Source organism: Panthera pardus, unplaced genomic scaffold (assembly GCF_024362965.1).
Source record: "Panthera pardus isolate Hobbes unplaced genomic scaffold, ASM2436296v1 HiC_scaffold_24, whole genome shotgun sequence".
NCBI lineage: Eukaryota > Metazoa > Chordata > Mammalia > Carnivora > Felidae > Panthera > Panthera pardus.
In genome coordinates, this window is record NW_026526810.1 from 13,968,213 (window position 1) to 13,996,103 (window position 27,891).

A 27,891-nucleotide genomic window follows, 5' to 3' on the forward strand; every position below is an offset into this window, starting at 1 on the left:
AAGGCCCAGTGGCAAATATTCACTGGATGTGGGGACAAAATGGGGGAATGGCGGTCATAACATTCTGTCCCTTCCCCTGCAACCCTCCTCCTGATCCTCTTCCACCTGAGTCCCATTAGCTAGCAATGGGCTCTGCCTAGGGCATTAGCGCTGGCCTGCGACCTGGCAGGGAGGGGATACCTCCCGTTCATCATTCTGCTAAAGTGCAAATTTCTAAGACCTCTGGGTTAGGGAGAAACCTAGGATCTGGCTGATTCTAGAAAGAAAGGCAAGTGGATGGGCTTCAGGAATGGGGCCTCTCAGGCTCAGAGCTGCTATCCGCTGAATCCTACATGCTGAGCAAGCTCTGTGGGCCTCAGTCACCAAGAAGAAAAGTCAGGGCATGGTCATTTCAGTTACAAAGCAAATGATTCCTCAAAATCTGCATTGGCAGTGTCAAGGGAAGTGACCTGGATCTTAATACTCTGTGTTCTGAAAATATGACCTTTGTTAGGTGTAAGCAAACACTGTGTTTTTATTGTTGGTGCGTTTTTGTAATTTACCTTTGTCCGTTTGAAAGCCTTCACAGAACCGTTCTGTACACAGGGTGTGCTCTTTCCGATGTACAAGGGGTTATGGAATAGGGTGCGATCCTTTGCTGTAAACTGAAGAGACCAGTCCCAAACTGAGGGGAATTTTAAACCCTTTTCGTCACCCAGCTGGATATTTTTGCTTATAGCAAATTCCTGCAAGATAAATATTTGAACATTTATGAGAAGATGCCAAATGATTTTCTCATATATTTTTTTTGATGAGCCAAAATCATTCTCTCACTATGGGGAATTTTCTGGACTAGAGCAACTCTAGCTCACCGGGAGCAGCATGTTTTGCTCTGAGAGAAGAGACACTCTTGGCACCTTGGATCAGAGGGACACCTCACACCCTATATGAGCAAGGAGAGCACCTTTTCTTCTGGAAGCCACCAAGGAAGCTGGACCCTCTAGCACCTTTTCTTCTGGAAGCCACCAAGGAAGCTGGACCCTCTGAGCAAGGAATATATTATTACAACAAGTAAAATTTCAGGAAAGCCATACTATAAAGTCTTCAAGGTGTCCCAGTTACTTTTGTAATTGTAGCACTTTACTTTCTGAGTACGTGATACATTTACGCAACTACCTGCTGGGCACAGAACTTGGTGAGTGGATGTGTAAGACAGTCTGTGCGTGGTGATCACTGCCATCTATTTTATCCCATTTTCTAAGTCCACGCTCACACGTCACTTATCCAGTGACCTTCAGTATCTGAACCACACCCCAGGAGCAGGGAGGAGGGAATTCAGACCCTGTGCACACAGTCCCGGCATCTGGCCACGACCACGAAGACCACACACTGAGGCCGGGCCTCTTGCTCCCAGGAGCCTGCCTCCAGCCCACTGTGGGCTCACGCGGCCTACTGATGCAGGGCACAATGCTGCAGGGAGACAGCCCACTGCCTCTGTGTGGAGAAGGTGAGGAGCATCAAACCATGCAGCTGCACTTAGTGGCATGGAGAAAGGGGCTGTCATCCTGGCTGAGGGCCAAAGCAGGCTGGCACATCGGTTTACGTAGGTTAGTTCTCTGGAGGAAATTTCTCAAGATACCGAGTCCCTGGATGGTGGGAGAGGCCTGATTCTTATTTTCTGCTCCGTACTTTTCAGTATTCTCCAAACAACCAAGAACTTGTTTGGAAATTAGGAAAAAGGCAAAAACTCATTGTTATTACTAAAGAAGCACTGTGGTCAGGACACCAGCTCCACACCACAGGTATGACCAGGTGTGACCCATGTTGTAGTGTTGACTCAGGGCCAGCAGGAAACAGATAAGCTATCTAACAGTATAGGGCATTTTACAAAATGTCCTATTGCAAACGAGTAAAACTTAACTCATTAAGCACCAAATATATTAAAAAAAAAAAACCTTTTTAGTTACTTGAAATTTCAAAATATATATGCATGTAGAAACAACCCATTTCCTTTAAAAAGACAGTATTAAGAGCTGTTTTAATGGCCCTTCTAGAAAAATAAACAGAAAACACTCATCTTTTTTTATGTGAAAACTAAAAATGTTTATCTCCAAAGATCAGATTTTCCACAAAGAGTACCTGACCATGAGCATCTAAGGTGGCCTCAGAAGAGAAGGAAACGTCTTTATGGAAGAGACTAAGCTGAGAACAGCGGTTGTGCTAATCAGGACCTTACATCAAAAGCCATTTTCCCAAGGAGGGCAGAGGTGGCACTGATGGCCTTCAATCTGGCTGTTACATCAAATCATCAGTATGAAGTGATGAGACAAGGAGGGATCCATGCTAGTACTCGCCAGGAAAAGCTTTTGAAAAAGGCCAGGCTAAAAAAACAATACAGTATTAGAGCATGGACCAGGGAAAGTAGATGATCTACTTTTTTTTAAGTTTATTTATTTATTTTGAGAGAGCGAGCAAGAAAGACAGTGTAGATGGGAGAGGCAAAGTGCAGAGAGGGAGAAAGAGAACCACAAGCAGGCTCCTCGATGATGCGGGGCTTGAACTCATGAACCATGAGATCATGACCTGAGCCAAATCAAGAGTCAGCTGCTTAACTGACTGAGCCACCCAGGCACCCTCAGATGATATACTTTTAAAAAATATTTAACTTTTATTTCCACATCGAAAGCTATTTGTAAACTTATCTGGGCACATCCAGAGTCCAGCCTAGGAGCAGGGTGAGGAGTGAGTGTCTCTGGGGTCCAACCTGAGCTCTGCAGAGTCCTCTGCTCAGTGCCTGCTGGAGGCACTGCAGTCACTGGGACCTTAGGGCCGATGTACTGGCATTTTACATCGAATGTTCTACATCTAACAAGGCTGATTTCCTAGCTTTGTGTACATTTTGAAGGCTCACAAGGTGTGTGTGTGCATGCATGAGTGTACTAGGGGTGTGCATGGGCGTGTACACGGGGCAGTGAAGGGAGAGGAGTATGATGGGCAGGCAACAGCACCAGATGCACAGCCCACAGTGAAGCTCAAGGGGCACAAACTGGATGATGCCCAGTGAACGAGGAATGAAAAGGAGCGCATCGGAGACCATTTAGTTTAGGAACAAATAGTCTCCCACACCTCAGGGCTCCAGCCTACCACCGGTCTGAGCGCAGTACTGGGAGAGGTTACATTCTATTAGGGAAGCACAGAATATAGTTTATAAAAACTTCCTTCACAAACTCCCCGATCTAAAATAAATACCCTATGGCAGTGCTAAGTTTCTCTGACCCTGAGCCCCCGGACAGCAGCCCCACTGAGACACGGCTCCCCTACTCTGAGGTAAGACCAGCTCCCCCTCCCTCCCATCTCCCTCCTCTTGTAACAAGCCCCAGGCCCCTTCCTTTTTTTTGGGATGTTCCTCATTAATAAAGGTCTCTCTATTACAATAGCCTGAATAAAAATCATCTCCTTAAATGTCTAGTGCACTTTGTCTTTCACATCCACAATCTAGACTAATTCATTTCTTTAGCAAATAGTGAAGCATTATGCTTCACAGTTTACAGATGAGGAACCTGGGCTCACCATTCTCCCAGACCAGGGCCAGGATTCAGGTTTTCTGACCCTAGGAGGGACTCATATTATACCAGGCCACATCACCTGGACCAGGGCCTTAGTGCTGAGGCTGAGGACCGCAAGAGCTCTCCTTTCTGTTTCTCTCAATGGTTACTGCAACATTTATCAGCTATTCCCAATGTCAGTTCCAATGTGGGTGAGTCAGAACCCAGGGTTCTGGAAGGTTCTACCAGCGGCAATCAGAAGTCAGTTTCAAGTTTGGCTTGAGACCCTCCTTAGTCATGATTCTTCCTCTAGGTCAATGAACTGTGACTAGAAACTGAACATCCTACCCAACAGGACTGCTGTGTGGCATGTGGGACTGGTTCTGAGGCTACTTGGTCAGCCAGCGCCTGCCAAGAATTTGAGTCTAGCACCATCCCTATGCTTCATCTCTGAAATTCCTTCTCCACAGAACTCTTGAAGAAAATGATCTTGCTTTGTACATCTTTTATTCTAGGAAACAAAAGTCCTCAAAGAGGACCTTTTAAATTACTCATCTGGAGAGCCTGAATGTCAAAATATAAATATAAAAGCACAACATTTAAAGTGGGTGTAATAATTTACATCTTTGAAATCTGTTTTTTTTAATTGTTACATATCACATTAAAATTTTTTTTTTAATTTATTTGAGAGAAAGAGAGAGAGCGCGCGCCAGAGAGAGAAACCAACCAGGGGAGGGGTGGAGAGAGAGGGAGACAGAACCTAAAGCAGGTTCCGGGCTCTGAGCTGTCAGCACAGAGCCTGACGCGGGGCTCGAACTCATGAACTGTGAGATCATGACCTGAGCCAAAGTCAGATGCTTCACCGACTGAGCAACCTAGGTGCCCCTCTTCTCTTTTAAGTAGGCTCCATGACCAAAGTGGGGCTTGAACTCACAACCTTGAGATTAAGAGTTGCATGCTCTACCGAGTAAGCCATCCAGGAGCCCTAAAAACTGCTTTATTATGAACAATGTACATCAGAGAGAAATACCTAAAATGCTCAGTCATAAAAATGAAACAGTTTCCTAGATTTTTGTAGGCTTTTATGGAATTCATTCAGAAATTACAGCTTAAAATGGTAGCTTAAGACTTTTAATTTACATATTTAAATATGCGGCTAACTGTACTTCAATTCCGTATCAATAAAGTTGTAAAAGCAAAAAAGAGAAGTAGCTATCGCCACAGTATCTCTTACCGTGCTTTGTTTCACCCGCTGGTGAGGAGAGTTGAACAGGAAGGTGCCAAACAGGGAGATGTGGGTGCTGTCGTACAGTATAGCCAAGTAGGTCTCTGAGAACTCGAAGGCCGCTGGGTATTGTTCTAACAGTTGCCACGTGGCATCCAAGAACAGCAAAAATAAGGGAGACTGGCATATACAAACAGAAAATGGGATGATTTAATGTTGTCCTTCAGTTGTTCACATTTATTTCCAAACTTACTGCTTACAGTAAGGAAGAGAATAAGAGAACAGCTAAGCCTAAAACACTTGGCTCCAAAGCTAAGCCAAGGATATGCAAATAGGTGAAACCAGCTTATGTCAAACCTAAGAAGTAAGTTCAACTGTGATAAACATCACAGCCCTTACTTGTGTAGTATCATTGAAATGGCAAAGTAAACAAACAGGCAAGTGTCACTGTATGAATGGGGGATACTAAAATATGTGACTAAGCTTATCTAGAAATAATTCTTTAGAATGCTGAAAAACAAAAACAAAAAACCAACAACTCCAAACCAAAAAACAACTTCTGTAATTAGCTTTTGGTGCACCGTGCAGGCTCAGCATCCGGAAAACTTCCCAGAGTTTCAGAAAACAGTTGGCATTAGCCTCTAGGTCACATGGTGGAGCCCCAAGTATAACAGCTGATGACAGCTATTGTATCCTGGAGTCCCAGCATCTTTTTATTTTTTTAAGTTTATTTATTTATGAGAAAGAAAGAGTGTGTGAGAGCAGGCAGGGGAGGGGCAGAGAGATAGAGAATCCCAAGTAGGCTCCGCCCTGGCAGTACAGAGCCCACTGTGGGGCCCAAACTCACCAACCACTGAGATCATGACCTGAGCAGAAATCAAGAGTCAGACGTCACCCAGGCACCCCTAGCATCTTTTTTTTTCTTATGTTTATTCATTTTTGAAAGACAAAGAGAGACAGAGCACAAGCAGGGGTGGAGTGGAGGGAGAGTGGGGCACAGAATCCGAAGCAGGCTCCAGGCTCTGAGCTGTCAGCACAGACCCCGATGTGGGGCTCAAACTCAAGAACCGTGAGATCATGACTGGAGCCGAAGTCAGACACTCAACTGACTGAGCCACCCAGGTGTCCCACGCCCCCAGCATCTTTTAAGTGAAGTATTCGCTGTCGAGATTTCCTCAGATGGTAGTCTGTACTGCTCAGTCAGCCTATGCTTCTGAAACCACCATTCTGTGAGATGCCTGCAGGGCCTTTCACAGGCTCTCCTACCTCTGCACCCATGGCAGCCCCTGTGCCCAGAGCTGTTACAAAGATGTCCCTCTCAAACATCCCATTCTTAACACACGTGCCCCATTTCAAGAAAATGTGATACTCCAAAATTGATTTTCCAAAATACCTGATGTGCTCATTATTTGCTTTTCAGAGAGATAATACAGCATTTTATCAAGTAGTTCTCAACGTGGAGAAATTTAACAATTTTTTTTGGAATTTTACCTATATTATTACAATAATCTTCATAAGTACATCAATTTGGATGCTAATCCATTGGTAGTCTTGGACTAAGGAAGCAAAGAGGTGCTAAATGCAATATTTAAAAAGCCTCCTGGTCTCTTTACAGACAGAATAGCTCTTCACATGACAACGTGAATTTTGCCTTGTGTACACTTACAGACTCACAACAAGCACCGAGATTCTGTTACCTCTTTCTCCGATCGCTTTAAGTGGTTGCACCTGTCCAGGAACTGATATCCGGCCATGACCCACTCCTTCTGGATGAGACTCTGAAATCCAGTAATTGTCCTAAAATGGGGATCCAGCATCACTTGAACAAGAGAAGCTACCATACAGCTCAAGTCTCTTCCCTCCTCCTCTGTTAAGAAAAATGGAAAAGAAAATAACTACTACATAGAAAAATGCTGAGCGAGAAAGGGAAGGTCAAGTGGATACTACATTATTCTCTGCCCGAGCTACCTTCAAAATAACCCATGCTAGGAGGGTTCAATGGATTCCAGCAACTCTAAAATATTATAGACTTTCAGCTCAATCAGTGTTTAATGGGAAATAATCTTTTATATATGAATATTTTCCAAATAACAGAGCATATTCCTCACACTTTTTACATTTCAGTAGTTTGGGGTGGAAATCTTTCAAGAGTCCATTCTGCTTCCTAAGAACATTAATTTTACTACTGGCAATTCCACATGGTGACTCAGAAGTGAACAAGGGGAATGGGATTGTCCACCACCATGTGAAAAGGTGGCAAACATTTTCCTCCTATCTTTTATAGCTGGTGTCTTTTTCAGTAATGCCAGTAATACCTGATATGAAAGCCAGCCGAAGAAATCAGACAAAAACTATACCAAGTATCCCTTATGATTAGATTGTAGAAGTCATCAACAAAATATAAGCAAATCATATTATCTCATGAATTCAAGAATTTATTCCAGGAAAACAAGGTTGGCTTAACATCTGACAAAAAGTAACACTTCATAGACATAAGTGATAAAAATAACATAATCATCTCATTAGATGCATAAAAAGCATCTATGTGATAAAAATCCAAAGTTCATTCTGGATAAACTCTCAGCAAACTAGGAACAGAAGGGTACTTCAACCTGATAAGAGTCCATGAAAACCTGTAACCAACATCATTTTTTAACGATAGCAACTCCTATAACTGAGCAATTCCTCACTTCTAAGTACCTACCCACAAGAAATAAAAAAATATGTCCCCATGGTGACTTTTATATAAATGTTCACAGCAGCATATTCATAATAGCCATAAAATGGAAACAGCTCAATGTCTGCCAGTGGGTAAATGTATAAATAAAATGTGGTATTTACAAAGGAATACTATTCAGAAATAAAAAGGAACAAACTGCTAATACATGCTACGTGAATGAACCTCAAAAGCATGTATGTAAAATAAAAAAAGCAAGAGGCACAGATCACATTTTGTATGATTCCATTTACACAGGACATCTCAGAAAGAGCAAATGTGGAGAAACAGAAAGCACATTAGTGGTTGTCTGGGGCTGGGACACAAGTAATCTTTTTGGTGTGATAAATAATTTCTAAAATTGGACTCTGAACTCTACACTCTGTATGTGTACTAAAAATACACATTCAGAATGGGTGTATTTTATAATATGCAAGTTATACCTCAATAAACGATTTCAAAACCACGTTCTAAAAAAAAGTGTTACTAAGATGTAGGCTCAGTATCTCTTCTAACCTTTTTGTATTATACAAATCCATCAAGACATGTGCTAAGTAGGATTTTTGCAATAGGATTAGAATACCCACTGGTTGAGAGGAGAGATTACTGGATTGTGAGAGTCTGCATTTATGTGTGAATTAAATAACTCTGATGGCATCACAGTTAGGGATTACTTGAAATAGTGCATTACTATTCTTTTTTCCCCTTTAAAGGTTTTAAATATCTTTACTTTGCTAAAGTCTGTTAAATTTGACAGTTGGTAAAAATACTTTTGTAAGCTTCAGTAGTGTAGCATATTCACAAACTATGTAATGTGAAATATATTATATGATAAGGTAGGAAGTTCATGGTTTATTAAACTACATCAGTAAGCTTAGAAATTGTTAGCTGTTAAATTTACCTAACATACAATCATCCTTCACTTAACTGAAACATTATTATATTGTACTTTACTCCTACTAAACATTAGACAAAATTCAGAATATTGGCTATTCTTTTCTTTTTTTAATTTTTAAACTTTATTTAAATCCAAGTTAGTTAACACATAGTGTCATTACAGACAATTTCTTGATACCCATCTATTTCTGTAGAGCCCAATCTAGCGTGATCCAGAGGCATTTAGGTTGAAATTTTTATGAATTCGAAACGCAGCAAGATTAGACAGAAAGGATGCTCTGCCAAGACTAACACTCTGTCTGACTCTGTCAGGAGCTGCAACCCAACCCTTCCCATAATATGGGAAGAAGGTTTAACACAGGGCAGAAAACCGGACTCCTTTCTACCTGCGGTCTTTGTGGCAGAATCTGTAGTGTCCCTGATGGGTTAGCAGTAGTGTCATCTACCTGAATGCGGGCAGTCACCACGCTGGCTGGCATGGTGACCATTGTTTTCAGTAATGAATTACCTTGCAGGACTACAGAGAGACGCTTGCTTTCTAGCACATACACGAGTTCTGCTGCATGTTTAAGGAATGCCCTGAAAAGAGAAAGGGAAAAATACTGTTAAGAAAATAAAATTTCCACTATAAATATTTCTTTAAAAGTACTTGAAATCAAGCACAACTAATCTCGCGCTGTATTGTGTTCTCAATAACCTTTGCAAATTTCATCAGCATTTAAGTGACTCTCCAACAGAGTATGTTTTGATTTTTCTATCAGGGAAATTCATTAATCCTTTTATAAAATGGGGGCTGATGTACAGGACATTCTTGAAATCTCAAAACACAGAGATGGAGAAGAGAGGAGTGGTTGCCAGGGCACAGCGATGGGGACGCAACTCTGCAGGGGCAGCATGAAGGGCCTTGCAGTGATGGAGCAGTTCTGTATAGTGACTGTGGTGGACGCTGCACGGATCCACACATGCAATAAAAACGCACATAATACCACACATATGCACAGGCGCACACACACACAAAAACACATATAAATTGGTGAAATCTGAATAAGGCTTATATATTATACCACTGTCAGTTTCTTGGTTTTGATACCACATTCTAGTTATGGAAGATGTAACCACTGGGGGAAGCTACGTGAGGAGTATGTGGAGCACTGGACTGTTTGCATCTCCTAGAAGTCTATAATTATTTCAAAATAAAAAGTTAAAGAAGAAAAAGGAAAGTGGTTGTACAAACCTTACATATTCTAACCACCGAGTATTTTCCAGTGAAGACAACCATTTCTCTTCAGTTTCTTCAAAAGGCTCTGCAATAAATATGGTAATATTTATCTAAAAAACATATATATGTAATATATAGGATGCATACATTTTATATATATATATATAAATATATATATATTTATTTATATATATTTATATATATTATATATATATATAAATATATATATATTTATATATATTTTATATTTTATATATATATTTTATATATATATATATAAAATGTATGCACACACCTTTTTAGGCTTTTTAAACTTAATTTTACATGATCAATATCAGAGTTAAGTGATATGTCACAGTTTTTCATATTTAGTTGGCTTTAAGGAAGTATGCATTTTCACTTAATAATATAGTCATTTAAGAAGACATGTTACAATTCTAAAAAAAACAAAAAAAGCACTCCCCTGGAGGCTTTCAGGGAAGTCCTGGAGAGTCTAACCACCTCTGCCTCCTAAAAGCCAGTGGTTCCCACCTTCCTGGTCAGCCCACCCCTGGATTCTGATGCCCCCTACTCACAGCTTCCTGACTGCAAACCTCACCCTCCTTGCTTCTCTCCCCTGTTCCTGCTGCCAGCGCTGCCTCTCAGTGCACAGTTTCTGTGACAGCAGGAATGAGGGCATCTTCTTGGCAGGGCTTGCACTGTCCTGACTCAGTCCTGCGTGGCCTGTCTCAAGATGTCGCTCACCTCACAAACTCCAGGCTTTAGTAATGTTCCAATTACCAGATGGTTGATAAGAATTCATGTCACTGTGCTTTTTTAACACACCATGTCCCTCCCCAGTTCTCCTTCCAGGCAAGCACCCGCTCATCCCTGCAGAACTGCCACAATGGCTGCCTCTCCTGGCTCCCAGGTAACTAGGACTCTGTGTATACTTCAAGGAGGCCTCACTTATGCCAGAGATGCTTTCACGGGAGTCATCCTCCTGGGGCACAATGAAAGTGCCTGAGAAGCACTTGTTCTAATACATGTATTAGAAATCTGAGGCCACGCAGATTACAACATGGCTCTGTTTGAAATTCATGTCAAGTCCCTTATCTTAAAACATAACTATGTGCATTAAAATCTTAGGAAGTTTGTATGGGTAGCTCACTGTTCTCCTTGGGACTTTATAGAAGTATCCTACCACACCATTTATTATTTATTTCAAAGTGGTGTAATTGTTTTTTTTTTCCCTCCAAAACAAAAAAGCAGTTTAAACTCCATTTTCTAAGAGCTTCTGATACTGTCATGCAAAAGTATTTCAATGTGCCTCTACTTAAATATATCTATTTCTATATTTTCAAGGGCTATCACTTTTTCTGACATGCCTCATGCAATGGTGTTATCACCCATTCACTGTATACATATATATATATATATATATATATAAAATAAAAATGAAATTACCATCAACGCATAGGTGTTTAAGTTTTACAAAAGCCGCCTGTATTTCTTGGATATTGGGCAAGGTCTTATCCAAGTCTGATTTGTAAACATCACTTCTCTGTGGATGACTTTTAGTTATTGCATTACAAATCCTAATAAAGACAAAATCCTTGAGTCATTCATTCATGCCACACATATTTTTTGAAGACCTATTATGAGCCAAGGCACTATTCTCAGAGCTGGAGATAGATAAACAAGACAGGCTGGGCCTCTGCTCTCACAGGGCTTCTATTTCTGGTGGTGGTTGGGTAAATGATAAAGTAACAGGCTGTGGTGAATGCCTTGGGTGGCATAATCGAGTGAATGCAGGCTAGTTCAAGTCATGTGGTCAGAAAGGCTCTTCTGTGAAGGTAATACTGAAGCCCAAACCCAAATAACTAGAAGCCATGAAAGATCTGAGAGAAAGTGTTCTAGGCAGAGGGAAGGTAAGGGCAAAGGTCCTGTGGTGGACACAAGCTTGGCTGTGGAGAAACACAGAGAGGGCCTGAGATGGTATGTCTAAGGAGAAAGGGGCAGAGAGAGATTTGACAACAAAGAGAGCCTGTCCTACTTATGAAGAACAGGATAGCTGAAAAAATAGAACGAATCAAAACAATTCTCAGCTTAATAAAATTAAAACATTACAAGTGCCACTGGCTGTGAGGGTTCAGGACAAACTCCCACCCAGCAGTGCTGCTGGCTTCCCTCTAATAGCTGCCTCCCCCCAGCCCCCACCCTTCCTGTGCATCTAACCAGCAGACATGGCAGTGAATACTGGGCTTGGACTGTGACATGACAGGTCATTTCAAATGTGACCAAGGTAAAAAACACCCATCAGGGATTATTTGAATAATACTCCTCTTCCTTTCCTGAAGGATCATTTGAGGGTCACTTGTCAGTTATTTGCTTCAGCAAAGGTGCCTTTCTTCGGTATGGCCCTGGGGAAAAAAAACTAAGATCTGGCTGTAACAGTCACAGACTGTGATATACAATTTGAGGCTCTCTGAGCTGGTTTTCTAAGATCTGTTCCTTTGTTCCTCATTTATTTAACAAGTATTGAATAAATATTCAACATCACAGGTTGTTTCCTGGGTGCTGAATGTACAATGGTATGCAAAACATAGTCCCTTCAGCTCAAGAAGCCTATAGCCTAGTAGCAAATATAGGCAGTAATCAAACTGTAACACATACATGCAATTAAAGACTGAAGTAAGTGTTATAAAGAAAATTTAGAGAGCCATAGAGAATGTATAACTTGAGGCCTGATCTAATTTAGGAGGTGAGGGAAAGCTTATCTTCAGGAAGTGATATTTGCCATGAGAGATAAAGAACGAGGGAGTACCGAGCAGGTGGGGTGGAGAGTGCTGGAGGATAAGCATGAAGAAAGACAGCCCAGAAGGGAACAGCACTGGTGAATATCGGGAGATGGGAAAGCACAGGCAAAGGCAAAGGCAAAGTCCATGGTGGCCAGGGCCAGGAGCCACGGGTGTGGTAGTGGATGAGACGTGGAGGGAAGAAATGAGGGCACTCATGGTAGGGGTGTAGCTGGGGTGGACACAGTTTGTAAGGTTTCTAAAAAGTGAAGTGACAGATTTGATGATAGGCTCAACGTGGGGAAGGAAGTGAAAGAAAATGCATCCAGGATGACTCCTGGATTTCTGAGGGCAGGCTGGGAGAGTGCGCGGTGCTTGTATGCTGGAGGCTGGTTTTGGATCATATTGAGTTTAAAGGGCCTCTGAGACTTGCACGTGGAAGATGTCCCATTAGAGATAAAATCTGATGGTCACTAAAGCCACAGCCATAGGTAAACTTGTTTAGGAAAAGAAATGCAGAATGGGAAGAAGCAGTGGCCTGAAACAGATTTTAGGTAATGTCTGCAGAGGGCAGAGTACTGGTGAGGAAGAGGGGCTTCAGGAGAGTGGAAAGAAGCAGGACTCAGAGGGCTTTAGGGAGAGACTAAACAATAGTGATGCCCACTGACTGAGAAATGCCTTCTGCTCTAATGACATGGAGATTACTGGCGACTTTATAGCAGATGATGCCAAACTTGTTTGTGGTAGCTAATTAAAACCACCACTTAAGCTACGTGACTCTGTAGACCTAAGACACACCAAACTACAAGAAAGGTCTGATTTACCCTAAAGTATCTCAGCTGGAAATCACCACACGTTACAAATACGTTAAAGGCAACACTGTTATACCAAGACGTCAGCACTGTAAGATTCCCCAGTGTCTTATAAGCCAAAGAATTAAATTCTATTTAGTATAACTTAAATGTTAATTTTAATATATTCACATTTTTTTCCAAAATGGTGATTCTTGTATAGACTATATGTTACTAACTAATTAATAAAACTATGCCACTTTCTAACTATTTTCAAGTAGTCAGGAGTTTAATATATTATTTCTGACAACTAAAAATGTCTACAGCAACAATGACCATTTCTTGATACCTCTGGTCGATTTTCCTCTGCTGCAGCACATCTTTTATGAGGGCCATTCGCACGAGGGCACTGCCATTTGAGTGGCTCCAGCACCAGAACTAGGAGAGAAGCAGAGCCTTTATGTAACTGGGTAGAGAAAAAGACATCGGTATGAATGAAATCCAACAGACAGCACTTACGGGCATCCTTCTTCCAACAAAAGAATGGGAAAAGATCTTTAGATCTTGGTCGGCTAAAGAACTTGGCACTACAAAGTATTCTGGAAGGCTGGAGAGGAAAAAGCAAACCATAACATAAGAATCCTGTGCTCTAGGCAGGTAAGTGTGCTCTGAAGACTCCATATGTAATTAAACACGTTTATCCCCATTTAATGTGCACCCTACTTGGTGGCCACATGGTAGGTACCATGGAAGACAAGGTTGACCCTAGACATCTCTTGTCTAAAACACATGTGATGTTGTCAATTATCACAAAACTTATATTTAAAGCAGGGGGAAACATCCAAAGGAGATGTCTAAAATATTCTCCAAAATGATTATTAATCAAACATGTATTCGGTTTCTGAGAAACATGCCCACCTTTGTTCTCTATGGGTAAGAATCCAAGGCACATAACACAAGACCAAACCAAACCCACAAATCTACCAAGAAGCTTTAGCTTCTGGGGTGCCTGGGTGGCTCAGTCAGTTAAGCATCTGACTCTTGGTTTCAGCTCAGGTCATGATCTCATGGTTCATGAAATCAAACCCCGTGTTGAGCTCTAAACTGACAGTGCAGAGGGATTGGGATTCTCTCTTGGGATTCTCTCTCCCTCTCTCTCTGCCTCTCCTCTACTCACACTCTTTCTCTCTAAAAATAAAGAAACTTAAAAAAAAAAAAAAAGCTTCAGCTCCTTATCTCCCCCTTCTAACCTTTCCTGTTTCCAAAGACACGAAGACTCACTGACTGGGCAGCAATTACTAGTGCTCACTGCACCGTAAGACATCCTCCTTTCTCTCTTTTTTCATCTTTAAGATAAAATATCCATGAAAGCAGTTTTTTTATCGTTTTTTTTTTTTTTTAAAGCTTATTTATTTATTTTTGAAAGAGAGAGATTAGAGAGCAAGTAGGGGAGCCAAAATCAAGAGTTGGACAATTAACTAACTGAGCCACCCAGGTGCCCCTCATGAAAGCATTATTAAAAACAAATATTCCATTCACCATAACTTGTAAGTTATCAGAGAGCAGAGTGATTATTATTCAGAAGAAGTCACCTCCAGCTATAAATAAGGCTGTAAAAATGGGACTTACCAAGTGGATATCATGTAACCCTCATTAATAGAACAAACTCTCCATCCGGAAGCCCCCGTCCTCTTGATTTCTCGGTCCCAGTCTGAGTACGTCTCGAAGAGTGGAGTCTTTTGGCTGCTGCCACCACCAGCCCCGCTGCCGCCTCCTGAGGGTATTCCATTAATATTATTGGCTACAAGAAAAAGCAATACTATTAATTTTGTTTCAATGGTCACATTTCGTCCCACATTCCCTCTCCTCTCTGGGCACCTCCTATCAGAAACACGCGCAGACGGGGCACCTCTCCTAGATGTTCCTACTGCCCCCAGCAGTCCTGAGAAAGAGGCAGCGTTCCTCTTGTCAAAAGAACTCATTTTCCTTATCCAGCTCCCTCCTGACTCCTTTAGCACCATTGGTTTTTCTGTCCTTCTACTGGCTCCATCCCTTTTGCCTTCAAACACAAGTAAGTCACCTTGACTTTGAAAAGACTTTCATCTGACCGCACTGCACCACTCCAGCTGCCCAGGCTATACATTTTCCCTCCTCCCTGTTACTGACCACCTTCCCAAATGATGAACAATGCCTGCTGTGCAGATTTCCTCCCCATTTTCTCCTCTTCAATGGTCTTCCATCCCTACCGTTCCACAGAAACCACTCACGAGCCTCCCTCAGTCCCCTGCCCTCAACTGCTCATTTTCTCTACATTTTGCCTGGAACAGTGACTGCATCCAATCATCTTTGTTCTGGTCCAGATCTTTCATCCTTCTGATACTGATGTCTCAATCCTTTCTATGGCTCACTATAAAATTTTTGGGTCTTCTAGATCTACTCAGTTTTCCTTTGATAAGCTCACAAGTGCTCCTTGTTCTCCACCAGAGGGCCACTCCCATCTGGGGATCTCAGCAGAGCGCAAGTGTACTTGAACTTCCTTAGCAAGGAGCCCTCTGTCATCAAGGAGAGCTGCTACCCTCTGGGAGAAGCCCACAGCCTCAGGAGCCTGCAGAATGACCAGAGAGAAAGAGGACATCTCAGCAATCAGCCTCATCTACCCTGGCGATCCAGGGTGACACACAGCATGATCTTTACTGGTCCTGTGTCTCACCCCTGAAGGCTGCTGACATCCCTGGCATGTGCTGCACTCAAACTGGCCTGCAGCCTGCCACGAGACACATTCCCCCCAAAACCATGCTTTCATGATGCTATACTCTTGCCTCGACTTTCCCTCATGCTCATTTTCCAACTTCCTTAAGCAAACCTACTTGGTTTTGCTTAAAAAGCCCTTAGATAATTGACCTGATCTTTATGTCTCATTACTGCCTAACCCCATTCTCTCTTGTAGCCAAAGAAGCCCTTTCATCATCCCATGAACACACCATGCCCATTCCTGTTGACTATTTAACACCTGGTGTGAGACAGGTATTTTCTGAGAACCTACCATGTACCAAGGCCCGAAAATTTAAAAGTAAGGTTGTCTCTCTGTCTTGAAAGCGCTAACGAGACAGAGGAGGGTGAGCTCAGCACTAGTCACAGTGAGGCAAATGTATGAGTACAGTGACAGCACAGAGGAAAATGACCCTAGTGCTCGCTGGAGACAAAGGCCGGGACAGGAGAGGCCTCAGGACTTGACCACAACTGAACAGAGTCCTAAGGAATGAGCCAAACATTGCCAGGTGGCTAGTGAGAAGGAGGCAGGCATGCTGGGCAGAGCAGAACACAAAACACATGGTGTAACTGTAAAACATCAAGTAATGAAATACAGCTAGAGCTTTAGGGATGCAAAGGATGGGGGAAGAGAGGCTGGAAAATTAGATGGGGCCAAGACTCTCGGTCTGTGCTGCCCCAAAAAGTAGCCACTAGCCACTAGCCACATGTGCTATTTAAGTTGAAACAAAATTAAATTAAAAATGCAGTTCCTCGGTTGTACCAGCCACATTTCTAGTGTTCAAGAGCCACATGTGGCTAGTGGCTCCTATACTGGTCAACGCAGAGGAGAGAATATTTCCATCCCTGGACAGTGCTACTCTAGATTAGAAAGGATCCTGTGTGATTACCCAGTGATTCTGATTTTAGCAGGGCTTGTTTAAAATCCAAATGCTAAAGCTAAGCGCACAGCCTGGAGTCACCCCATCTAGAGCCTTCTCTGGGGTAGGTACAAGAATGTATGCAGAAGAACTTGGGAGTTGTAACCTCTCCAGGACACAGAACCTTCATGGAATTTCCAGGCAATTCTCACTTTACACAGTGTTCCAGAACACCAATAACCACAGAAAGCTATACAATATTAGAAAATCTAAGTAATTCATCATATGATCAAATTAAAGGGGAAAAAAAACCCATATGATCAGTTCAAAGTGCAGGAGAATATTTGATAGAGTTCAACACCTACTCATAATTTAAAAAACCAAAAACAAACTTTGGCAAATTGGGAATAAAAGGGAATTTCCTTACTTGATAAAGGGTAATTACCAGCAAACACACAGTAAACATCACCTTCATCAAAACCAGAACAGAAATGATGCCCGCTATCATGATTACCATTCAACACTGTACCAGAGGTCCTCGCCACACAATGAGATAACCACCACGGAAAAAGAAGTATAAAGAACACACTCACAATTTTCAAAGAGTGACATAAATAGTTTGGCAGGATACCCTCACCTAGGAGTCTAGGACCAAATACTTTGGAGTGTTTTGAAGTTACAGACTTTAGTAAGCCAGGCTGAGAAACATGAGATTGTTTCTCTGGCAAGATTTAGTCTCAAGATCTAACTAAGACCAATTTTCTGAACATAAATGACAGAAACTGTAAGACAATGCATTGTTTACTACTTTATAGGCTTGAGTTGCTGAAAACCTGCCTGTTTCTTAACAACCAGCACTAGGCTGTATGCTCTGCATCTTCTTCAAGGAGAGCTTATTAGAGAATGTGTAGCAGATACTCAATCTGGCATTAAAGAGTCAGGAAATTCGAATGCTTTCCAGAAATCCCAAAGGCCTGATGCCCGCAGCCTGCTCTACCAGTGGATTACTAATAGGGGTGCAGCAACAGACTGGCAAAAATCAGTCATGTTAGGGAGATCCAGCTCCCCTGAGAGTTACCTGAGTGAGGTTTGAGGATAGCTCATTAGCCAACTAAAAGTGAACTATATAGTGGGCATTCCTGACCTTCGCTATCTTCTGTGAAACTCAGAACTCTAATCCCAGGCTGTGTTGAAATTATCGACAACAGTTTCCACTAAATTAGCCTCATCCATATTTAGAATGGTCTCAAGCAACAGCAAAGACAATAAAAGTGGTCACCATGAGAAGAAAGACTATCACTCTGATGATACTGCAGGAATTAGAAGCCATAGGGTGAAAAGGGTAAAAACAGAGCTGTGATGTTAAGTTCAACAGAGTGAGTCAATGAAGTGGGTAGCGAGATTTGGACTTTGGGCCTGGGGTGAGGCCAGGATGGCTGCATTTCTAAAAGATGTAGGAGGCTGGCCCAGAACCACTAGTAATCAAGAGACAGGAAGATCAGTCACAGCTCCGTATAGCTACACTAAGAATCTTAAAAGAACTGACAAGCAACAAACTTTAAAAATTCCTACGCTGTTTCAAATGGACTATGTATTCTGTAAGTGGTTTTCAAATAAGCATGTAATGGAAAATCTAACACTAAGACCTAAGTTCATAAAAAGGACAAAATTACAAAATAAAATCAACCTCACTGAAAACGTTTACTTTCTGCCGTGAGTCTAATCACAGCTTGAGGTTACATCCCAGCATTTGCAAGCTCTGCCACGGAGGAGAGCTGCCAACACTGAGGCTACAGATAACTTCATGAGGTTTGCACTTCTTCAGACCAGAAGCATAATCTGACATCTTATCAATTTTATCACAAAGATGAATCTGTACTTTGAGGACACTATTTGACCAATAATAATCTGACTGATGAAAGCAGGGTCCTTTCAAATTAAAAAAGAAAAAAATAGAGCCACTGTTTTTGTTTGTGCCAGTGCGTCCTGTGGCGTCATCGTGCAGGAATGTTCCAGGCCTGTGGGTGCTATGCATCATCCCTTTGGGATCCTCTCAGAAGTACTTGGGTGACTGCTAAGCTTTTCAGAGATGTGTTTTGTTTTTTGTTTTTTTTTTTTTTTATGCAAGTGATGCCCAATGTGAAAGAAAACCTCAGAGTGCCTAAGTTCCTCCACAGATTCTGTCCTTAGGTAACTGCAGGGGACATCCTCTAACTTCAGATCTTATTTGTGGAAACAGCTTTGTCACCTACCTGCCTGCAAAAAGGACTTCTTTATTCTTTAATCCAGCCAATGAATCAAGGTGGCATCCAGAAGTTCAAGAGTGGATTAGTGGGCATCTTTCACTCACAAATTAATGAATTCTGACTGCAGTGTGTGGAAATTTCAGGCTTCTTTTGATCTTAAAGATGCAGTTTATGCTTCTGCAACAGCACGGAAGGATATTAAAGGATGTTACCCTATGAGGAATCTTAACAAAACTCTGGTCAAGTGTTATGTTTATGAAGTACCTGTCAAAGGAGGAGGTGACTGAAGGATGTAATATGAAAAGTGGTCCTGAATATTTTAAGTATGAATTATCAAATTTTATCAACAGACTATATGTAAGAAGACCTATAGATCTGATTGATGTAAATAAGAAAACCCAGTAGAAGAAGAGCTAGGGGTTGAGTAACTATTTAAAGTATAATTAACCCAGAGATGCCCACAAGGAATGGATGAAGAAAACTGAAAAGTAACTGAAGCAGGCATCAGGTTCCCAAACGCATAATGAAGTTCACTGTATTTGCTGAGCTCAAGTCATTACATTTTACTGCAGAAGTCATGCATCTAAACCCTGGACTGAATCATTTCTACTAGAAAAAAAAATAGCATCAAGAATTGATCTGTATCATAAACAAATTTAAGTGGGAATCAAAGGCTCTCTCCTACAACTCTTGGACTTCTTGAAACCTGCATTTCAGTTACTCTCTTGCAACTTTGGGTGAGGATCTTATTGAAAATAACCTTGATGGTGATGGTCTGTAGCTTGATGATGATCCAAAGAAACAGTCACCTAACAAGTAGTGCAGGGTCTACGACACTTTACGTTTAGGTTGTAAGTGAATTTTATAGTTTATGTTAAGAGATACACTTAAAAAGTCAATTGTACTGCTAAAACCTAAGTTATGATTAGTTACATTTTGATAAGAAAAATTAAGCAACAAATAGTTTTTCATCCAATTTTTATAAATATAGCACCATATGATAAAAGCTACCATTTCTATGGTGCTTACAAGTATCTTTTAAAAGAGTGAAAATACAGTTATACCATATGCATCTGCAGATACTGTGTACTGTTCCTACATCTTAATGTATTTACAGTCTAGTGATACTTGAATATGCTTTTATTATGTAGATTTAAATTACTACAATGTTTTGAGGTAACAAAATGAAAGACCAGTGCAACTACTAATTTGTAAGATCTCTCTCCAGACCATGCTGGGGTGAATTGATCTTTCATTACAAATATGTAACTGATTTCTTTTTCTTCCTTAATGGTAGGAGAGCATGTGCCTCAGCAGGTCACTAATCCACAAAGGGCTGATATGAGATGTGACCTCTTTGTTCTTCCTCTATCCTTTTATGAGATTTTTAAAAAATGGTTGATTAAAATTATCTTTGCATATTAAAAATGTACAGAATTACATGGTCAACTGGAATTCTCCCTGGCAATGCCATCACACTGAGTGATGTAATTACAAGTTCAGCATATGAAGAGTACTATTTTACTTGTACAGAAACTGCCTAGAATAGACTTGTCCTTTGGACAGATGCTCCTCTTCCTTTCATCAATCTTACTCAGAAATATAAAGTCAGTATTTTGATGATCTTAATGAAGTCCACTGAAAAGTCTAACCACTCTAGCTTTTGCATGAAACCACACCATGCCAGAAAAGATCATGCATTTCAAATATCTTTTACTTTTCTGCCAGTTTTCTTAAAAGATAAGATTACTCTAACTCAAGCTACCAATTAAAAGTGGGGAGGAGGGAGATCTTTCTTCACCATAAAATACAAGCCAGGGACTGTAGATAAAATACCTGACATGATTTTTATAAGCCTATGTTTATAGCTGCTTGCAGATTCTCCCTGTTCACTTTTTAAGAAATAATCTAACAAATATTGTCTCTTTTAGTATATAGCGCTCACTTCTCTAACAGTTATGAAGTTCATAATTCTACAGTCATTAAAGCCCATGTACTTGGAAGCCTCTGACAAACATAAGAATAAAACTTACACAAAGTAAAGTTAGTCACAATATTTAATATTTTCATATTTACCTGAATTGTGGTATTTTTTCCCAACATATTCAAATGCAAAGAGTAGCTGGAGGTCTGTTGGCTGGGAATAATGAGCTATTGCAAGGCATACCTAGGAAAAATTCTACATTTAGAATTTGATTTTAACACACTTATTTAAATGAAAATGTACAATAAGGCCTTGATTACTGGGAGCATCATCTTGGATGGGGCAGTGATTACAGATATTTATTTACATGTTTTTTTCTGTTGACCTAGAATGTGAAAGAGCTCCTTAAGGCCAGGTATCTCATTCACTGTTGTGCCCCCAGGACACTGTTTATAATCTTTAGTGAGTACATGGTTAAGTATTCAGTAAGTGTTTACGGAGTTGAATTTTAACAGGAAAGTAATTTTATTCAAATAAATGAAACTCAAAACCTAGAGAAGCATTCTCTAAAAAGGCAGTGACATATATATACAGTCCTAAGGAAAGGATTGAAATAGTTTCATTTTTGGTGGACTATAATGACTTAATACCAGCAATCTGGAAGGTTTAATGTAAGGTATGAAATTTTAATGTTCATACCCCATGGATTAAAAAAAAAAAACCTGAACTTAACAGAAAAGCTACAGTGACAAAAAAATAAAAATTAGCAAGAAACCCTAACATACAGGATGGCTCAAAGAGGTACATCAAAAAAAAAAAAAAAAACAAACAAAAACGTGTGTTTAAGGAAATGGTTTGAGACTATGCCTATGGTAGAGAAAGTGTGGGCTTTGGAATCAAACAGATCGGGGCTTACATCGTAGGTCTACCAAACACCTGCCATGTAAGTGATGCAAAATCAGTTCACCTCTCTGAGCTTCGGTTTGTGCACCTGTGAAATGAAGACAATACCTATGGCTGAAATAAGGATTAACAATCTTAATGCATGCCTGGCTTCTGGAGAAGCTCCATACATGGAAATATGGTTGGTATTATTACCAACTGCTGCTGGATAGAAGGAAAGACAGACAGTGCTCTATGTTTGCAAGGCCCTAGATTGTAGAAGAAAACACTCTTAAATGAACAGAGCGGAAAGAAGAACTATAAGACATATGCAAGGAGAGAAGAGGAGATCTTATTTGAAAAGATTACATATCATTTAGAAGGAAAAGCGTTAAGCCACATGACATATGTCCAACAGTGAGCAAGCAGGAAAAGTTCAGTTGTTAGTCCATGTCCATTAGCAGTGTTTGGGATGTGTTGATGCAGGTTCTAACTGTAACCAGTTCTCATTTAAAATACATTTTAAAAGTCTTTTACAGAATAAATGTTTCCTGTCTTACTAAATTAGAATATATATACAAATAAGAGGACAGAGTTTATCACTAGTTTTAGTTCTGACTAAAAACAACAATTACCAAAGGTTCCTGAAACCTTTATATAATAGCTCGATTTTCTCAATGGCTACAAGGAGAGCTTTCTATGACAGTCCCATTTAATGCAATTAGAGAGAGTAAACTACATTTCCATCCCTGATCTGTACAACAGTCTTCCTGAAAGAGCCTCTTCTAGCAGCAAGACTACTGCAATCCGTACCTCGAATCACCACTTCCTATTCCTCCGGGCACCATATTGACTTTATGAGTTTTGTAGCGCTTTTTTCAAGATTATCTTTCATTTTTGTTCCATTTCTCTGCACGATCACAGCCATGTTCTTAAGCCATACTCACCTTTCGGCATGTCTGTGGGCTTCCCCACATTCTGAAAAAAATCCACAATGCCTAAGATTTCTCTTCTGAAGATAAAATTCTGACCAACAACTTTGCTCCCGGGATAACCTGCCACAGTGCCCAGATACCTGCCTAATAAATGCAATCTTCTCATTCTTGACTCTTCCCCAAACTGGTTCTCCTCCACCAGACATCCCTTCCCATCCCAATATTCCTTCAGTGGTCTCCTGTCAGAGAATGACGTGCCTGCACAATACTGTGTCTGCCTCACTCACAGTCACCTCCTCTGCCACATACTGCTCGGGAAATCCTTCTCCACAGCTCAGCCAACCACACTGTATCTGAAACTACCATCTCTGTTCAACTCGAATCTCTTCACAGGCCTTCCCATGACAGAGCTGATTTCCCAGTATTAACTGCAGAAACGCTTCTGTTCTATCTGAATAACAGCCACTGTGATATAAAGTGTCTCTTCAGTTAGCTATGCTTTCGTATAAAGTATTCATGAAATAGTTTTAAGTATAGATAAAATACAAAGTATTCATGAAATAGTTTTACTTAAGTATAGATAAAAAGGGCATGGGCGTTCTTTGTTTTAAATTCCATTCCTCAAGGGTAGATGCTGCGTCTCTCATTCATTCAACAGATACTTCCTGCACATCCACCATGTCCAAAGCCCTGGGGCAGCAGCAGCGAACAACAGAGACACAGATCCCTGGCCTCACTAGGCTTACATTCTAGGGGGGAAAACAGACACGAAACAAGATAAACAAAAACTATAGTAAGTGAGATAATTTTAAGTGCTAAAGGAAAAAAAAAAGTCCAGCAGGGAAGGGATATGAAATGTTATGGTGAGGCGAGAAGGAAATAGGTTAATAATTTAGAGGAGACCAGGAAAGACCTCTCTGCACAGAGCTGAGCGAAGACTTAAAGACTTCTAAGCATTTTTGCTCTCTTTAGTAGCTTTCTGAGGTTGCTTTGAGCATAACAGCAGCTGCACTAAAAATACTAGTGGACAAAATTACTTACAACATAGTAAGGAAAAGTGCTCTAAGCCAATGAAACGATCATATCATGTTCTCTAAGACATTTAGAAAGCAGCCACAGGCCTTGTTTACACAAAAGAAATTCACAGATCACTGATGGAATACGCTGTTTATGGCCACAAAGCAAAAACAAACAAAGCCTATCTGCTAGGCAAAACCCAACATAGCCCAATTCTAAAAAGCCCTTAAGAATAACACAACATCACATTTTTAAGGTTAGGAAAGCAAATGGGTATGTGTAATACCATCTTCACTTAAAGAAGACTATGAACAATCTTGTGAAACTGATATTGTTTAATCACCTGCACAATGCCGGATTTTGGCAGGGAGGGGGCACAACTTGAACTAAAGCTTGTGCTCAGCAGTGTCATTAAAAGATGCAAAATGTATTTCTATGTAACCTAAGTGAGGGTCATCTTTGAGAACCCAGATATAGGCACATACCACTTGCGTTATCTGGGTTACATCATGCTGTTATGTAGGACACTTTGAGAAGAGAAATAAAGCCAACATTCCTCTCCCTCAAGCGTTTTCATACACGCTCTTTAAAAAGCTTATGTCCACATTCCTAGCTTCTGTCACTGAGAGTTTCAAAGACTTAAAAAAGTAGGTCTCATTTTCATGTAAAATTATTCTAATTTTGTAATGTACTCCATAAGCATTAAAAATTTTTAGAAAATCTCTACATCTTTAAAAACTGCTCCTGAAAATAGTTCATTTGCACTGGTTATTATAAAGAATGAGAGTATCTTGGTATTAAAGACAGTGAATTACGGTAAATATTTTATTGGAGGAAAAAAGTAAACTACTTCTAAAGTGATTTTTGGGCCAAGACTGATTCTTGTGGACAGAAGCCAGAAGTACCCACAGCTGGCTTCTCCTCTAAGACCAGCCAGGGGTGCAGCCCTAGGGAAGCTCAAACCTTATCAAGTTCTAGCACACTGGCACACAAAACTGGTTTCCTATATTTTTGTGGTCTAAAAAGCCACCAAGGAGTTAAGTCTCATATTCAAGGCAAAAAAAAAAAAAAAAAAAGAAAAAAGAAAGAAAAAGAAAAGTTCAGGAAAGGCCAACTTATTGTTAAAATCTATAGATGGGTTGAATTTTCACTTCTAGAAAGTATGCCTGAACAAGTAGTTCACCACCAAGTATTCTGAGAATAAAGTGGAGACAAAGGACAAATATTTCACTTGCCATCTTTATATATATATATATATTTTATAAGTGATAAATCATTGAAAAATATATATATTTTTTGTCCCTCAGTTTTGAGCAGAGGTTCTACAAAAGGAAATGGTGACTTCAAGTTGCTTTGAGGCTAGGTGTCCAAATTCTGCATTATCAAATTCCTTTTTTCTTTATACAGATCTGTCCCAAATATCCTTATTTACCTGTGACAGACCAAGGATAATGAAGAATGCTAATGGATGCAGTAGCACAATGTCATCTAATTTTGTCATAACATAATTTAGGCAACAGTAACTAGACTACCAGAAGGCTATAGAGCAACATTTAACAAAATGTGAACCAATTTAGCATTCTGAGATCTTGTATTTCAAACAGAAATATAAATGCTTTTAGTATTTCAAAGCTAATCAGTGGTTTACCCACCAAAGAACTCTGAACATGCATCTTGAAACACTGCATTTTAAAACGTGCATCCTAAAACAACTTAAAAAATCAGAGCATTTCCAGAGAAAATTTAGCAAAGTTTCTGGGAGATATAGTCAAGCTGTAACTTTCCAACTGTTACCTAATTTTAGATGAAAACTTGTTCACTTCAAATAAAAGAATTATGCTAGAATTCTCATTTTTAACTCATGAAGCCAGTAAGCTTTAACAGCACACGCCTTAACCTCTCTGTGTTTGAAAATGTGTAAATTAGGGAAAAAATTCTTTATTTATATTCCTACTGCCTCTAATTTTTTTCCTGTGCCTCCCTTCCCCCCAACATGACTGTACAAAAGACAAAAAGAGCATTTCCTTCAGGCCTGAGGTTACATCCTTTTAATATTTTAAGATAGTGGGGAAAAGGATTTTTGCCAGAAACTTGGTCTTGGGAAAAGGCATAAACAGTTGGACTAGGCTGTTTTTGTAGACCGTTCAATGCGGCCCCCTCCATCACTTACCAGCAGCACAAGGGATATCCTGAATTTCCAGAACACTCATCTGTTTCATTCATTTGGCAACTACTCACTTATGTGGAAACATCTTTTATGTCACTACTTTGTACCACTATTTAATTTTCAGCTGTTCACACTCTATCTTCTCAACTAAGCACTCTGCCTCACACATCAAAAATAACCAGCAAGTATATACTAGAAGGCTCAAGAATAAAGCCAAATAATTATGATTTCCAATTATTGAAATAGAGTCAACTGAAAAATACAGTTGAGAGTGGGAGAAAAGGAAACTTTCTGAAAGAATATTGGGCCACTGTATCAATTTCTAAAAAAAAAAAAATCCTGTCCTAACTAAATCTCCTAAGTTCTATGGTGTCCCTATTCTTGAAATGCTATACATCCTGAAGTTAAGGTTTGCATAAGCAGATTCTTGATGCTTTAAATTACACATATATATTTTAGCTCAAGAAAGTAACTTGGCTAAAATGTTTTATATACAGTCTATTGCCTAATTACGCCTGAAGTCTTTCTATATATGAGTGGGCATCTCAAATTAGTAAAATGCCAAAATCACAACCTGCAGAAATGAACAGCTGAAAGGGGTTTTAAAAGCTATCTAGGGGATGGGGAACCTGGGTGGCTCAGTCAGTTGAGCGACCGACTTCGGCTCAGGTCATGATCTCATGGTTTGTGAGTTCGAGCCCCTCATCGGGCTCTGTGCTGACAGCTCAGAGCCTGCTTCTCTTTCTGTGTCTCCCTCTTTCTCTGCCCCTCCCCCATCCATGATCTGTCTGTCTCAGAAATAAACATTAAAAAAAAAAAAAAAAAGCTATCTAGGGGCACCTGGGTGGCTCAGTCAGTTGTGCATCCGACCCTTGATTTCGGCACAGGTCATGATCTCATGGTTTGTGGGATTGGGCCTTGCATTAGGCTCTGCGCAGTCAGCACAGAGCCTGCTTAGGATTCTCTCTCTCCCTCTCACTGCCCTTCCCCTGCTCACGCTCTCTCAAAAATAAAACAAACATTTAAAAAAAAAAAAAGGCAATCTAGTTGACTTTTCAAAAATGCAGCATGCTGGAAGATGGTTTCACAGACTCCCTCTGAAAACTTTTAGCCACAGAGTCCACCATCACCCTGCTCGATTATCTAGTCCCAGTGGTCCAGCACTTTCAGACATTTATCTTATTATGATTGCCTTCCTGTGAAGAAACCACCAAAGTGTATGAAGACAGCTGCCTTAAGAATTTTTTGACAGCCTCATTTTGAAATCATCAGAAAATTCACTGCGGTAAGTCTACCAACCATGGAAAACAAATGCACCCATTTTTTCGTGGTGTAAAAGCTGTCTCATTTCTGCAAGAAGGTTCCACTTCACTAAGAAAACTGTTCCTTTATTCCCAATGTGTAGGAGCAGGCTTCTCCTGAAAATTCTGTTATTATTCTCTGCATTTGCTGCACCATATAGATGGGCTGGTAGGGCATTAGGTCCACCAGCTTCACTTGTTGGCCAAAGCCAAATGTGGGATGAAGGAAGTAGGAATTTCTGTCATGAACCTTATTCCATGAGTAGGCAAAAAACATTCCCCAGAAGGCAAGAGAAAAACAAAGCCAATGAAAAAGTCCCTAGTTTTTAGCTGTTCCTGTGAATAGCACTCAAATTAATTCACTATGATTTCTTTACAGCACTAAAGACTATGGGTCTCTCCCATAACTATATATTTACTTAACCCTTCGGTAACTTAAGTCTAGCCTTTAGTTCATTGATAAAGTTCTGAGGTATTTTCTAAAGTTCTAACCAAGAAAGAAACCAGCTGGTACTGGTCTTAATGCAAAAGATACACTAATTTTCACATCACAGTTTTTGGTATATTAGGAGCTGATGACAAAAAAACCCCACAACTATACAGAATACTTTAAAACAGTCATAAATTAGTCCAAGGAAATA

General features: G+C 40.4%; 1 protein-coding gene across 2 annotated transcripts in view; it reads right to left on the reverse strand.

The window, feature by feature from the left end:
• The window catches only part of MTMR10 (myotubularin related protein 10), a 54,848-nt gene that overhangs the window by 3,235 nt on the left and 23,722 nt on the right, over positions 1–27,891 (reverse strand). For both annotated transcript variants that reach the window (XM_019460043.2, XM_019460044.2), the window contains 10 exons: positions 21,101–21,191; positions 14,779–14,950; positions 13,669–13,756; positions 13,499–13,587; positions 11,028–11,158; positions 9,597–9,666; positions 8,871–8,941; positions 6,447–6,616; positions 4,759–4,929; positions 543–725 (listed from right to left, as the gene is read on the reverse strand). In XM_019460043.2, the coding sequence (XP_019315588.2) occupies positions 543–725; positions 4,759–4,929; positions 6,447–6,616; positions 8,871–8,941; positions 9,597–9,666; positions 11,028–11,158; positions 13,499–13,587; positions 13,669–13,756; positions 14,779–14,950; positions 21,101–21,191 (1,236 nt within the window). The remainder of the gene's footprint in view (positions 1–542; positions 726–4,758; positions 4,930–6,446; positions 6,617–8,870; positions 8,942–9,596; positions 9,667–11,027; positions 11,159–13,498; positions 13,588–13,668; positions 13,757–14,778; positions 14,951–21,100; positions 21,192–27,891) is intronic.